At 40.9% G+C, this 13,033-nt stretch overlaps 3 protein-coding genes across 3 annotated transcripts; 2 read left to right on the forward strand and 1 right to left on the reverse strand.

Moving 5' to 3' along the window:
- Nucleotides 1–8,759: 8,759 nt before the first annotated feature.
- PAS_chr3_0164 (Hypothetical protein) lies at nucleotides 8,760–9,488 on the forward strand (the record flags this gene model as incomplete). Its single annotated transcript, XM_002492324.1, has 1 exon — nucleotides 8,760–9,488. The coding sequence occupies one exon, from the start codon at nucleotides 8,760–8,762 to the stop codon at nucleotides 9,486–9,488; it is 729 nt and encodes a 242-aa protein (XP_002492369.1).
- Nucleotides 9,489–9,631: 143 nt separating this feature from the next.
- Nucleotides 9,632–10,855, forward strand: PAS_chr3_0165 (Cytoplasmic tryptophanyl-tRNA synthetase, aminoacylates tryptophanyl-tRNA; the record flags this gene model as incomplete). The annotated part of the gene is made up of 1 exon (XM_002492325.1): nucleotides 9,632–10,855. One exon carries the CDS (start codon nucleotides 9,632–9,634, stop codon nucleotides 10,853–10,855), a length of 1,224 nt encoding a protein of 407 aa, XP_002492370.1.
- A 63-nt stretch (nucleotides 10,856–10,918) lies between these two features.
- On the reverse strand, nucleotides 10,919–12,892 carry PAS_chr3_0166 (Arginyl-tRNA synthetase; the record flags this gene model as incomplete). The annotated part of the gene is made up of 1 exon (XM_002492326.1): nucleotides 10,919–12,892. One exon carries the CDS (start codon nucleotides 12,890–12,892, stop codon nucleotides 10,919–10,921), a length of 1,974 nt encoding a protein of 657 aa, XP_002492371.1.
- Between the last annotated feature and the right edge of the window lie 141 nt (nucleotides 12,893–13,033).

Consider the following 13,033-nt stretch of genomic DNA (forward strand, 5'->3'; position numbering starts at 1 on the left):
TCATGGGAATCTTTGATCTCTGAGAACACTGACCCCAAAAGACTCCTTAAGTAAGAAGTCCCGTAAACCTTGGCAAAATTGCCAATGAGCTTTGCTGAAAATGTGTTATACCGCAATAACTCTGTATCACTATCTGTGTTCGTAATTTCATAGTCGATTAAATGACTAATGAAAGCCCTTGATTCCTCGATCTTGAAAGGTAAAGATAAAAAGGAATTGACTAGACTGTCAACCTCAGAATGAGGACAGCATTCCATCATTGCAAATACTAAAGGGCCATATTCAATTAGTAGCTGTAGAATTTTGAAAAGATTTTCATAATTCATTTCATCAGAACTTTCAGTAAATTCTTCAGTAACATCTTCAACAATATTTGCGAAAACGTTGATGAAAGCAAGTCTGGTTTTTTGATCTTCCGAAAATCCTAGCTTCAAAGCATATCTTAAACCTATTTCAACATTTGATCTCAATAGATTGGTCAATGCCTTAATTGTATACTCACTAACAGCAAGCGCTTGATGTTTTGAATAACTATTTTCACTGACATTATAGCTAAATCTTTCCATAACTTTCAATAACAGTGTAAAGTATCTCTTGAACATGACATTCAGAGAAGATTTGTGATCCACATGGTTAGATGAGCTCAATACGTCCAACGGTAATTCATAAAAACCAATTGCCAGGTATTTTACAGCACCCAAAACAAGATCAAACGAGTAGTGTTCAATATCTTTAGAATCTTGCTCGGTTGTATCCAACTTGGAGATTATGTCCAAATGCGACATTGCACCTTCAAGGCATATTGAGACAAAATCTGCAAACTTGTTTCGCATCAGGATAAAACTTGTTAAGTTATAGTCATCTTTATAGCTGTGTAATAATGACAAACAAGAGATGGCCGTAATTTGAAGTCTTATAACTGTTAATCCGTACTCATTCTTGAGAACGTTATTGAGTACCACCTCTAGGATAGAGATGATATCTGAAAAGTACCGGTAGGCGTGTGCTGGTTGCGACAGCATTGATGTCAAAACAGTTACGGTATTGTCAGCAATGATGGCATCCCTCCAATCAAATATATCATGCGTCTCTCCAACATCAGATTTAACTCTTTCAAGAAGAATTCCCATTGTGCCAGGATGTAAGTATTCTAAACAACTTTTGGCTCTTTTTCTTGTATCAGCATTTGATGAATATGCATCATGCATGACATCATCAATCAAGGTATTGGTTTGATTCAAAAGTCTCTCTTTTTGTTTAATATTGGAGGGGTCGTATGTAATAAACACTCCGCAAACCACACATAATATTATAGCGTACTCGTGCCTCCGTTCTTCATTAGTGCTTTTTTTCCAGTTGTCATATAGTAACGTCCAAGCTTTGATGAAACTACGTGAGGGAGAGGTTATAGTTCTCAGTATCTCGATAAGCTTCTTTTGTAAAGCAACTCTACCAGGAGGAATTTTAGTATCCTCCGAAATGAGGGAATAAAATAGTTTGTCCACTGAAGAATAGCACGAGTCAAAATGGATTCCTGAGCGATGTTCCAACATAAAATCTCTAAATCCTCGTTTCACAAAGTCATAGGTCTCAATGGTGGTGGTGAACAAACTGTAAAGAAGAGCCACTTCAACGTTGCAGGTGATGTCACGACAAACAGTGCGATGATAAAATTTTAACGCCGGATCGAAAGTGAAGCCAAGTTTGCGCCTTTCATCTAGAAGGCTCACCAAAACTTCCAAAACTTCTCTGTCTTTTTCTTTTGTCATCTTGTTTTCAATTAAGACGGATGCAACAATATTAACAGATAGGGTACAATATAAAAAGTGATAAGTTCGCCATGATTGAGCTTGGCATAGTATTTTTGATGGATAAAAGAAGCTCAAAACAGCATTCTGGGCTACTTCAGCTATCTGTTTGTCATTGGAAAGCATAGCAAAAACAATCGGAACCGCAAACTCTTGAAAATGGGACGCATATACACGGCAATCATTTTCAATCTCTCCACCAGTTCTGTCGAATGTTAATAGAAACGGATATTTATCCAGGGTGGATAATAAACTGAATAAAATCGACCTAGCCATTTGCTTTGGTTTTGGTTCGATGGATGTCAATAACCTCGAAGGTTTGGGGGTCCTTGAAAGCATTGATGCATTAGCTCGTGATGAATCCGTGTCATGAGATGGACTTTTGGATGTAAGAGAAAGATGAGATTTTAAAGTATCCTTAGTTCTTTGAATTTTCGACGGTGTAGGTTGTTTCAATGGTATTGTGGAACTAGAGTATGAGGTTGACATTTGTGATTCCTCGTTTGATAAGCTTCCTTCATCAATTTTAGGTGTTGGGGTAGTAGAATGCGAGGACGGGCTGGTTTTCAAAGCTTGTAACATATCAACCAATGAATCGTTACTGTTCCGCTTTTCTCTGCTCTGTTCAAAAAATTCGACCTCGTTATACTTCCATTCGGTGTCAATGCCTATGATGGAAGCTGCTCTTAAAAGATGATTCTCTAATGATCGGCTGCACAGCTTTGAATAATGAAAGTATGCTGAATCAAACGCAGGAATGGATGAAAGTACATTGATGGCAGCGGTTATAATAGTGACCAAGGAAACTGGCGTGGTAGGAGAAGATAATTCGAAAGCCACTCTTGTCGAAAAAGTATCCCGCTTCAATTGCATGGCGCTCGCATACCACATGTAACGTGCAGCGTGGCATTTCTGTGTATCTATTCCTTGTATCATGTAGTCGGGGGTTTCAATAGAAAGTGCAGTCCCAAAATCTTGAAGATACTTTGAGGCCAGCTTCACCAAGGCATTGTCAGGCCTATAAACAGACACTATGGCTCCAATGCATATCAATGCAATAAGACCCTCAAACGTATGAGGTAGATATTGAGATGCAAAATCTTCGTCTTTTAAAGATGAAAACATGAAATCTAGAAAAGTAAACTTGTTAGAAACCGGCTGTGCTTTCTTTATTCGCAAACGGGAAGGCTGTACACTTGGCTCTAAAAAAGATTCCAAATGTTTTGGTAACGACATTACCAAAAGCATAAGCATCATTTGACGAGGAGGATCGTAGAAAAACTCCTGCTTCCTGTAAAGGAAATCAAAAAAAAGTTCCAGCTCTAGGGTGTAGACCGAGTCATCAGTGATTCCAAGGTAGTCTTGCGGGTTGCATATAATCCAATGTCTTAGGGAGGTTGCCATGAATGACAATATGAGTCGCTGATGTATCGGTTTACGAATGCTGTCATAGAGAGCCCATAATAACTTAACATACTTCAAAAAGTATTGCTGATCCAACAATACTAAAGACAATATATCAATATGGGGAACAATATCAGATTCTTCACTTGTTCTTTTCCTGAGTATCTGTAGCTTGCTAGATACGAACTCAAAGAATATGTCCTTGTTCGAACCGGATAAGAATTCTAATATAAAGTTTGTATTCTTATCAATCTCTTGAATAACTGCATTGGCTACCGCAGGTTCCATTTTGTCTTGTTTAAACTTGTTGATGGTCTGTACTAATTTTGTATTCGATCTAAACTTGGAAATAGTATAAACAGCCTTCCGAGCATGTGTATCATCTATAGGACGTGGGTGAACTCGATAATAACGAGAAGACTGCTGCCCCAAAGTTTCAGCATAAAGAACAGCTGTTTTTTGCATATTGGAAGAGTGATTCATTAACAACACACCATTCTGCCTCGCCCACACATAATCTGATATGTCGGCTAGTAGACTAATCATAATCGATATGGAACTCAGAGAAGTGGCAGATCGTTCTGACAATGGCACATATCTATCAGTCCGATTTATATTCTCCAGTATGAGACTCGTCTGGTAAAACATTTCCGAGAACAATTTAGTCTCGGATATTTTGAACAGGGAGTTCCTACAGCTGCTGAAGTAGGGATCAATTTCCAGGTCCGACACACTGACACCGGTCTTCTGTGGAAGAAGACTGGCAATCTTGACGTAGATCGATGCCACTAAAGATTCACTCATCTTGGGCGTGGTTGCTCCTGGTATGATATGACTTTGACGGGTTCAAATAAAAAGAACACAAGGAACCAAATCGTACAATTGCAAAAAAAAAAAGAAAAGAAAAAAGAAAACTAATCAGACAAGTACGGGCTGGGGAACTAAAGGATGAAAGGCCAGTGAATAATAGTAACAGCCAACCTTTGCAGTTCTTGGACCCTGATGCTCTGCTTAGTTCGTATGAAACGGTTCACGTTTGTAAGGATAGACCTACGTATGCGGAGAGGCAGGGAGAAGCAGGGCCCGCGAAACGGTAAACGCCAGAAGCAATACTTGCCATATACGGAATTACTATCTATTTAGTACTTCTAAGGCATTTTATTTTTCCGTTCAATTATACATACAGACACTGTACACAGTTTGCTTAGAAATCCAACTTGGAGAAAAACCACTTGTTCTTACCAGCCTGGTGTCTCTCTTCAAATGCCTCCTTAACAACGTTCTTGGCCTCCTCACGTTGAGATGGCTCAGCGATAGTCTCTGGTGTAACAACAGACTTGAAAGCCTCAACATCGAAAGTGTATCTAGTTGGCATAATGTGGTTGTAGTTGATAGCCTTGACGAAAGTCTTAACCTTCAAGTTCTTGGCAATGGTCTTTGAGTCCATGTCGGAGTTAACCTTGGCTGGGTACTTCTCAATACCAGCTACAATGGCGTGTGGGAAAGGATGGGTCTTGGAACCCTCCTCGTTGACCGAAACGATTACCACTTTCTTACCGGCAAATCTACCACGGACGACAACAGCTAAAAATGATGTTAGTACTTTGTTCATGCGGGATGGCCTAGATGGTGAAGAAGTGAGGGGTCAGCATAGATTAAGAGGTGATTTGAAAGACGAATTCATAAGTGAAAGCTTAGCTGACGTTTATTCAATCCATTTGAGTCGTCTGAAAACAACAGTAACTCTGCCATTGGTTTAATCTCACTTGAATCTTGTTGGCTTTTGTCTGCGTTTCAGATCGGCTTTTCTCTACGACTCTTCTCAAATTGCTGCCTCTGTCAAATCAACTGGACAATCAACTACCATTCACTACTCTCTTCACCTGAAATAGATTCTTGATACATACCAACTTTACCAGATTTAATGAATTTGGCCATTTTACTATATGGAATGTATTTTTCTATATGATAAAGCAATTTTTTGAAATTTTTACCTGACGCTTACAGTGTCGCGACCAATCTCTGCAGTGAAAAAAACTATAGGTCGTGTGCGGGTCAGGGTTACAGAAAGTAATCTGTGTGTAATTCTGAGCCCGTGACGCTGACTTCCCAAAAAGGCAACCGAAACCAATATAGGGGTTTTCATCTCTTCCTTGAGGATCTGGCAAGAAATCGGGAGTTCAAGCCTGTAACAAACCTATTCACCGAACCCTCTCTGGCACTACTTTCGGGTCCGGAAGCGACTTCTGGGTGATTCATAATAGAATTGATGGCAGCATTCACCATTGCATTGTCAGTGTTACTGGCACGTGACCGAAGAGGTAAGCCATTGCTCAAATGCCCCGTTTGAGGTATTGGAGGAGGAGGTTTCCTACGGCCATGGGAGCTTTCAATTGTCTTCATCATCCGTTCGCCTCGATTCTTTGAGTTATGAGTGGATGGTGCTGGAGTGTGGGATTCAGAGGGCCTCTCAGAGGATTTACTTATTTCTTGGGCGGGTGATAATAGTATATCGACCTCTGCTAAACCCCCACCATCTTGCGACTTTCTGGAGGTTACCTTCTCGTGTGCTATATCTGTTGCTGTAGCATCCCAATCAAAGTGAGAGCTAAGCGGGCTAATAGGCTTCATTGGGGCTAGTAGACTCGGCTCGAGTTCTTTATGATTGGCACTGACACTGGCTGCCTGCGTTGCAGCCTTCAAAGCTCCCTCCCCGCCTGTAGATGTTCCTACATTACCAGCTGCCATTGAGTCTCTCCAGTATTTTCTATCATGTTCGTTTGTTCTGGAACGTAATAAAGTTGAAGTCCAAATTGAGATTTCATGCTTAGGAACCTCAAACACAAAAGAGTATTTTGTAGATTCTATTACAAATAGTCCTGTATTGATCATTGAATTTTTCTGTTTTCTTGTTTCTCCCATTACTTCTTTGAACTTGACGTTTAAGTTGACCAGGTCGATTGTAGATCGAAGTTCATAAGTTGGATTTGGCTGGACTCCTGATACTTCGAATAAAAGTGCACGGCCAAATGAAGTGATGACAAGCATGTGTTTGATTGGTTTAGTCTCCACTGGTTGAGATGAAACATTTCCGTGTAAAGCTTTCATAAATCTCTCAGCAACTGATGATTTTTTAGTGTCCTTTTCCTTATCTGGTTCTTTCTCCCTGTCTCGTTCTGTGGAATCTTTAGAACCGTCTTCCAACTGTTGTGGTTCAACATAGGTGATTGCCTGATCTGGAATCGAACTGTCAGTGTTGGGCTCTGGCGATCCACCATTGGTATTCACGGTGGACTGCTTTCGAAAACCAGAAGCTCCGTTGACAACTTGAGTAAGCATGGATGTACCACTTGTTCGCCTTCCATTAGAACCTAACGGTGAGTCCACCAATTGACCACGAAACTTCTTCTCAACCTGATCAGTGGTCATTTCGAAAACATCAACGACGTCCGCTTTCAAAATTCTTTCATCGTGATGTGTTAAGTATGAAGACCATTTTAGATCAAGGACTGTCATTGGGTGAACAGGTTCAGGTTTACTTGGCGGAAGAGAGCTTGTACTAGACTTGCGGGATCCAGCCCCGCTAGCAAGTAGCTGTTTAGAGGAATGTCTCTGCACTGTCGGACGCGGAATATTGGTACCAGGAATAAAGTCCTGCTTATTTGAAGAAGTTGAAGATGCAGAGTTTGGCGCCTGTAAACGCGATGTAGAGGCATTGTTTGGAACGCTTCTTGATAAGGCTACTGCAGCTGCAGAGCTAGCACTCCTTTGATCAGGAGCATTTTTGCCTTGCATCAATACTGGACTAGAATTTTGCGACACAAGTTTAGGTTGTGTAGGTGAGTTCGTTGAAGATGTGGCCCGCTTAACGATAGGAGAACTATTCGTCTTGGATGGCAAGTATGGCTTAGTCTTATTTTTCAATCCGGGAATTGGCAGCATCGACTGTGCACTCATCTTATAAGGGCCTAATTCTGGAGGATCCGTGTTCCAAATTGCATCGGGGTCGCTCCAATCGATTGACTCAAAGAACATATGCTTTTGAATTTCAGAAATGGTTATACGATTACTTGGCTTCAGCACAAAAATACGTTTCACCAGATCACGAACAATAGTGGGAAATCCAGCGGTGAAAGCATAATTCAGCTTGCATATTTTTTGAAAAACAAGATAATCATTGGTGGCTTTGAAAGCTGGCTTGCCTGAAATCATCTGGTAAATCAAACAGCCGAAGGCCCATATATCGCAAGGTTTGCCAACGTACTTCTCATTCAACAGCTCAGGTGAAACATACTCAGCTGTACCTACAAAAGAAGTGGCTCTAACATTGGTAGGGTACTCTCCATCTTCATTCTTTTCTAACAACTTCGCTGTACCAAAATCGGTGATTTGAATCTTCATTTGCTCATTAATCAAAATATTTTCCGGTTTGATATCACGATGAATGACTCCGTTATCGTGTATGTATTTTATCGCATCTAATATCTGGGCGCTGTAATACCTGACGCTATCCAAGTCCATGCTACCGTACTTCTTAATTAAGGTGTACAATTCACCATTGCTGGCATAGTCCAGCACAAAATACAAGCTTTGCTCATCCTGGAATGTATAGAATAAGTGAATGATACCAACATGTTTGCTCAATCTGTTCAACGTATGCTTCTCTATGTTGACGTATTTTACTTTCTTTTCATTGACAATGTACCTTTTATCCAATATCTTCATGGCGTACTTCTTCTTTGTGGATTTGTCCTTTGCAAGTATGACTGTAGAGTAAGACCCCTCACCAAGGGTTTTTCCCATGATAAAGTCCTTAATCGACTTCTTCACGACAGTGGTCCGAGTAACACCATTCTCATCCGTAGTTGTGGTAACGATCTTTGCGGCACCCCTATCCTGCCACTCAGAAGAAGAAGTGGGAATAAATGGAAGATCAGGACCCTCCATCTCACTGTCATTATCACTGGTGGCTTCCTGTCCATTTTCATTTCTCACTTTCCTCACAGAGGACATCGACAACATTTCATCGACCAATGTCAATGATGGATTGGTATTCGCCTTCCTGTTCTCTTTGTAACTCAGCAAATTATCCGTTGAAGGTTCTGGATTGGTATGTATTCCGCTTTCTCCCTTCAAGGAAGATAAATGAGAGGACACATGAGTTACTGGGTAGTCACGAGGCTTAACCTGGGATACCGATGTCCCGGGTACAGGATACTCAGGGGTACTAACACGCGTCGACGCATAACAATTGATTATGTCCAACTCGGAGTTGATAGATTCGTCCTGAGCAATCATAAGGGATTGTTCATGTATTGGATTGGAAGATAGGATTCTGTTCCAAAAATGGAGCAAAGACAAGACAATATGTCGGATGCCCAAAAGAGAACCCCTGTTCCGTTTGGGATTGGTCACGTGATCAGGTTTCCTAGAGAAATCTAATTCTGTGTTACCCCAGACGAGAAGATCTGAGATTGAAGATTTAGACTGTTCTAGGACTGAAACCTCTACAAGAATAGACGGGGCGTCAACAAAAAACAAGGGGAAATGTGGGCTACGTGTCCAGGAAGAATTCAACTTGAACGTGGCGAGGCAGAAGAGTTAGACTTGGAAGAGATGAGAAAGACTGCGACTTGGGGACGAGAGACAAGGCAAAAATTGATCCGCTATTCTTTTCAGAAGAGCTCTAAATTGTCCATACTAAAGCCCAACATAAAAATGGATCTTACCTATTCTGCATGGAAGGAACGAGTGAGGACACGAAATTACATCTTGTCAAAACCTGATCAAGAGAAGCCGTCCACCTTCACTAGGCTGTATAGGAAAGTGGTGAGGAATTGGAAAAAGTCCACAATGGACGAAACCCAAACACCCAAAGGCCAAAGTTCTCCCATGAACTGCACTATATTTTCCAGTAGTTTGAATCAGAAGTACATGTCATCAGATTATGAGTATTCAATTCCAAGACGAGGGTCTTTGAGAGATTCTGAAGAATCTTCACTAGCTTCAATTGTCAGTCCAGGATCAGGCATCATTCCTTTAAAAAAGGATCACTCTTTTCGACGTCAAAAATCTCAACTGAGTCGTTATTCTTATAAACCTGCTGATTTTGGAGCAATATTTGACAATCTTCCAGAATCCACTGACAACGACAGTCAAACATTCATTGCTTCTCCTCTGAGTGATTCAAGTCCAAACCAAGACCTATGGAATCATCTCCCCATTAGACCGTTCAGAGCAATAGATGATGGACTTGAAGTAGAAGAAAGTGACTAACGCATAGTAGTGTGAACGAAGATACTAAGTTATCCTCCAGATGAGAGAGAACTTCATCACCTGACATCTTCGCGAAGGTCTACTCGTAGAACTACTTAAAGTTTCTTCCAGGCTAAAAAAAAACCTTCAACTACAACGAATATATGAGTCAAAAGGAGCTGGAAACTGCCACAGAACAGTTGCACATCAAGGAGGAATCCCAAGTAGTCACTCCATGGGAAGTCGAAGGAGCAATAGTTGACGGAAAGGCCCAATCTATTGATTATGACAAACTTATCAAGGATTTTGGTACTAGACATATTACACAGGAAACTTTAGACCGATTCACCAAACTCACAGGACACAAACCTCATCATTTTATTACAAAGGGTGTCTTTTTTAGTGAGAGAGATTTTGGTAAGATTCTAGATTTGTACGAGAAGAAACAGCCGTTTTTCCTGTACACTGGTAGAGGTCCGTCGAGTGATAGTATGCATTTGGGGCACATGGTCCCTTTTATCTTCACCAAATGGTTGCAAGATGTATTCGATGTTCCGTTGGTCATTCAGTTGACAGATGATGAAAAGTTTTTATTCAAACCCAAGCTGACCATTGAAGATGTTAAGCAATTTTCCAAGGACAATGCTAAGGATATCATCGCTGTTGGATTTGACCCAAAGAAAACCTTCATATTCTCCAACTTGGAGTACATTTCGGGCGGGTTTTACGAAAACGTTGTAAGAATTTCCAGACAGATTACCACTTCAACTGCAAAGTCTGTCTTTGGTTTTGGAGATTCTGATTGTGTGGGTAAGATGCATTTCGCTTCGATTCAAATCGCTCCTTCTTTCCCCTCATCATTCCCTGATGTCTTGGACTTGCCTCCAACTGCACCGGCTTTGATTCCTTGTGCTATAGATCAAGATCCATATTTTAGAGTATCGAGAGATGTGGCCGAGAAGCTAAAATTCTCCAAGCCTGCTCTTCTGCATTCCAAATTCTTCCCTGCCCTTCAAGGTGCCTCCTCTAAGATGTCAGCATCTGACACCAACACCGCCATTTTCATGACTGATACTCCTGCTCAGATCAAAAAGAAGATTAATAAGTACGCTTTTAGTGGGGGCCAGACCACTGTGGAAGAACATCGAGAACTAGGCGGTGATCCCGATGTTGATGTCTCCTACCAGTACATGAAGGTATTCAAAGATGATGATGAATTTCTCAGGCAAACGTATGATGCATACAAGTCAGGGGATCTTCTTACTGGTGAAATGAAGCAAGCATGTATTCAGGTATTGCAAGAGTTTGTAAAGAACTTTCAAGACCGCAGAGCGGCCATCGACGAAGACACGTTGAATGCATTTATGAAGCCTCATCGTATATCTTAGACTTACACTTAGTTCTAACTTCAATTCAATTCAATCTAATTCAATTATTATCATTCTTCTCTATTACATTCTTTCAACTGGAGTCAAACCTAACAACAACATACCGTTATATAGAACTTGTCGAGCAGATGCGTAAAGGGCTAAACGAGCGGTTGCCAATGGTTTTTCTTGTCCGGCAACCCATAGAACATCATAACATGAAGACACCTGGTGAGTCAACTTGAACAGATAAGTCACTAAAGTGGATGGTTCGTGGTTCTTCAAAGAAGTCCTAAGAACATCTGGGTACTGAGCTAACAAACGAACCAAGTATTCAGCTTGAGGCTCAACTAACAGCCCGAAATCAGCACCTGGAAGCTCAGCGAGATCAATGTCAGCATTTCTGGTAATTGACGCCAATCTAGAGTGAGCATATTGCAAATAGGGACCCGTGTCACCTTCAAATGAAGTCATACGCTCCCATTTGAATTCATAATTGTTAATACGTTTAGACTGCATGTCCTGGATCATGACAGCTGATATACCAACCAAATCAGCAACTTCCTCTGGATTGGCAATCTGTTGGTATTTGGAGTCATTCTTACGCATGACATCGTGCATCTTTTCCTTGGTCTCTTCCAGAATAGTGTCTAAGAAAACAACTGTTCCCTTTCGGCTAGACATACCCAACACCATACCAAAGTTGATGTGAGTCAAATTCTTAGCCCATTCAAAATCCATCCGTTTCAGAATTTCAAAGAACTGAGCAGTGTGCAGATCTTGTTGACTGGCAATCACGTAGATCATTTTATCGAATTTATACTTTCTGTAACGATCAATGGCAGCACCAACATCACGAGTTAAATATAATGAAGTACCATCCTTCTTCTGAACGATAGCTTTTCCTAATTTCTTGTTGAACTTTGTTAGATCGATCAGTTTAGCACCCTGATCTTCGCTAAGCAGGCCTTTTTCTTCAAAGATCTTGGTGGCTTCGTCCATAATTTCCTGGGGGACTTGTGACTCACCAGAATAAAGATCATATTTGATGTTGAGGCGGGCATAAGTATCAATGTACTTCTCAATGGATAACTCACGGAATCTTTTCCACAAGCTTACAGCCGATTCGTCGCCATTTTCCATTTTCTTGAAAAAAGCTCTTGCCTGGTCATCTAATGATTGCCCTTCTGCAATCTCCTCAGTAGACTCTGATTGAGCCTTAATATCTTGGTTGATTTTAACATAGACCTCAAACAAATGGTTGATTGGATCAGTCTTTAATTTTGCCTCATCACCGTAACGCTCAAATCCTACTGCAAGAACACCAAATTGTTTTCCCCAGTCTCCCAAATAATTCATCCTCATAACTTCATGACCCAGCTTTTCATACAGATTGGAAATAAAACCACCGATGATTGTACTTCTAAGATGGCCAGCGTGGAAAGGTTTGGCAATATTTGGAGAAGAAAACTCCACTATAACTTTTTGTCCCTTTCCTAGAGGAAGTGCACCAAAGTCATCGCCTCTCTCCAGAGCATCAGATATCACCAACTTGTACAGAACCGATGTGTTAAAAAAGAACTGCAAGAAAGGTCCTTGCGCAATAACGTCTTTAAGATATCCACCCTTTGGGAATGCAGCAGCCCATTGTTCGGCTAAATCTTTAGGATTAGCACCCTTTATTCTCAGACGAGGAACTGGGATCAAAAGATCACCTTTTTCCAGTGTGGTACCCCATTCCAAGGCTGGGAAAATCAATTCTTTGTCAACTCCAGAAATTTTACTAAGTTCTTGAGTGATGTAGTTTCTCAAAAGGTCCACTGGGTTACTTTCTGGAAAGGAGCCTTGGATATTAACTTCAGGAAGCTTCAAGCTCAAGGTGTTCAAATTATTTGTCAAACTTTCCACAGATCCTAGCATTGTTGGACGATATTCGGGAGCAATTCTGGGTGTGACTACTTTAGTGGCAAAAGCTCTTTTGATAAGGTGACAGTAAGGAAGCTTTATGAGCATAAAATGGAAAAAAGTTCGAAGATTTATTTTATGCGCGATTAGCATGGCTGAGGATGTTAGAGGTAAAGAGTGTTCAGAGGGTGCTAATAAGAAAAACCACCACAGGCAACCTGCACTTTCCTCTGTAGCATTTTGACTATATTAGTATTATAGTGCACATCATTACACCTACACAATGTAATCAGT

This window comes from Komagataella phaffii, chromosome 3 (genome assembly GCF_000027005.1).
Source record: "Komagataella phaffii GS115 chromosome 3, complete sequence".
NCBI lineage: Eukaryota > Fungi > Ascomycota > Pichiomycetes > Pichiales > Pichiaceae > Komagataella > Komagataella phaffii.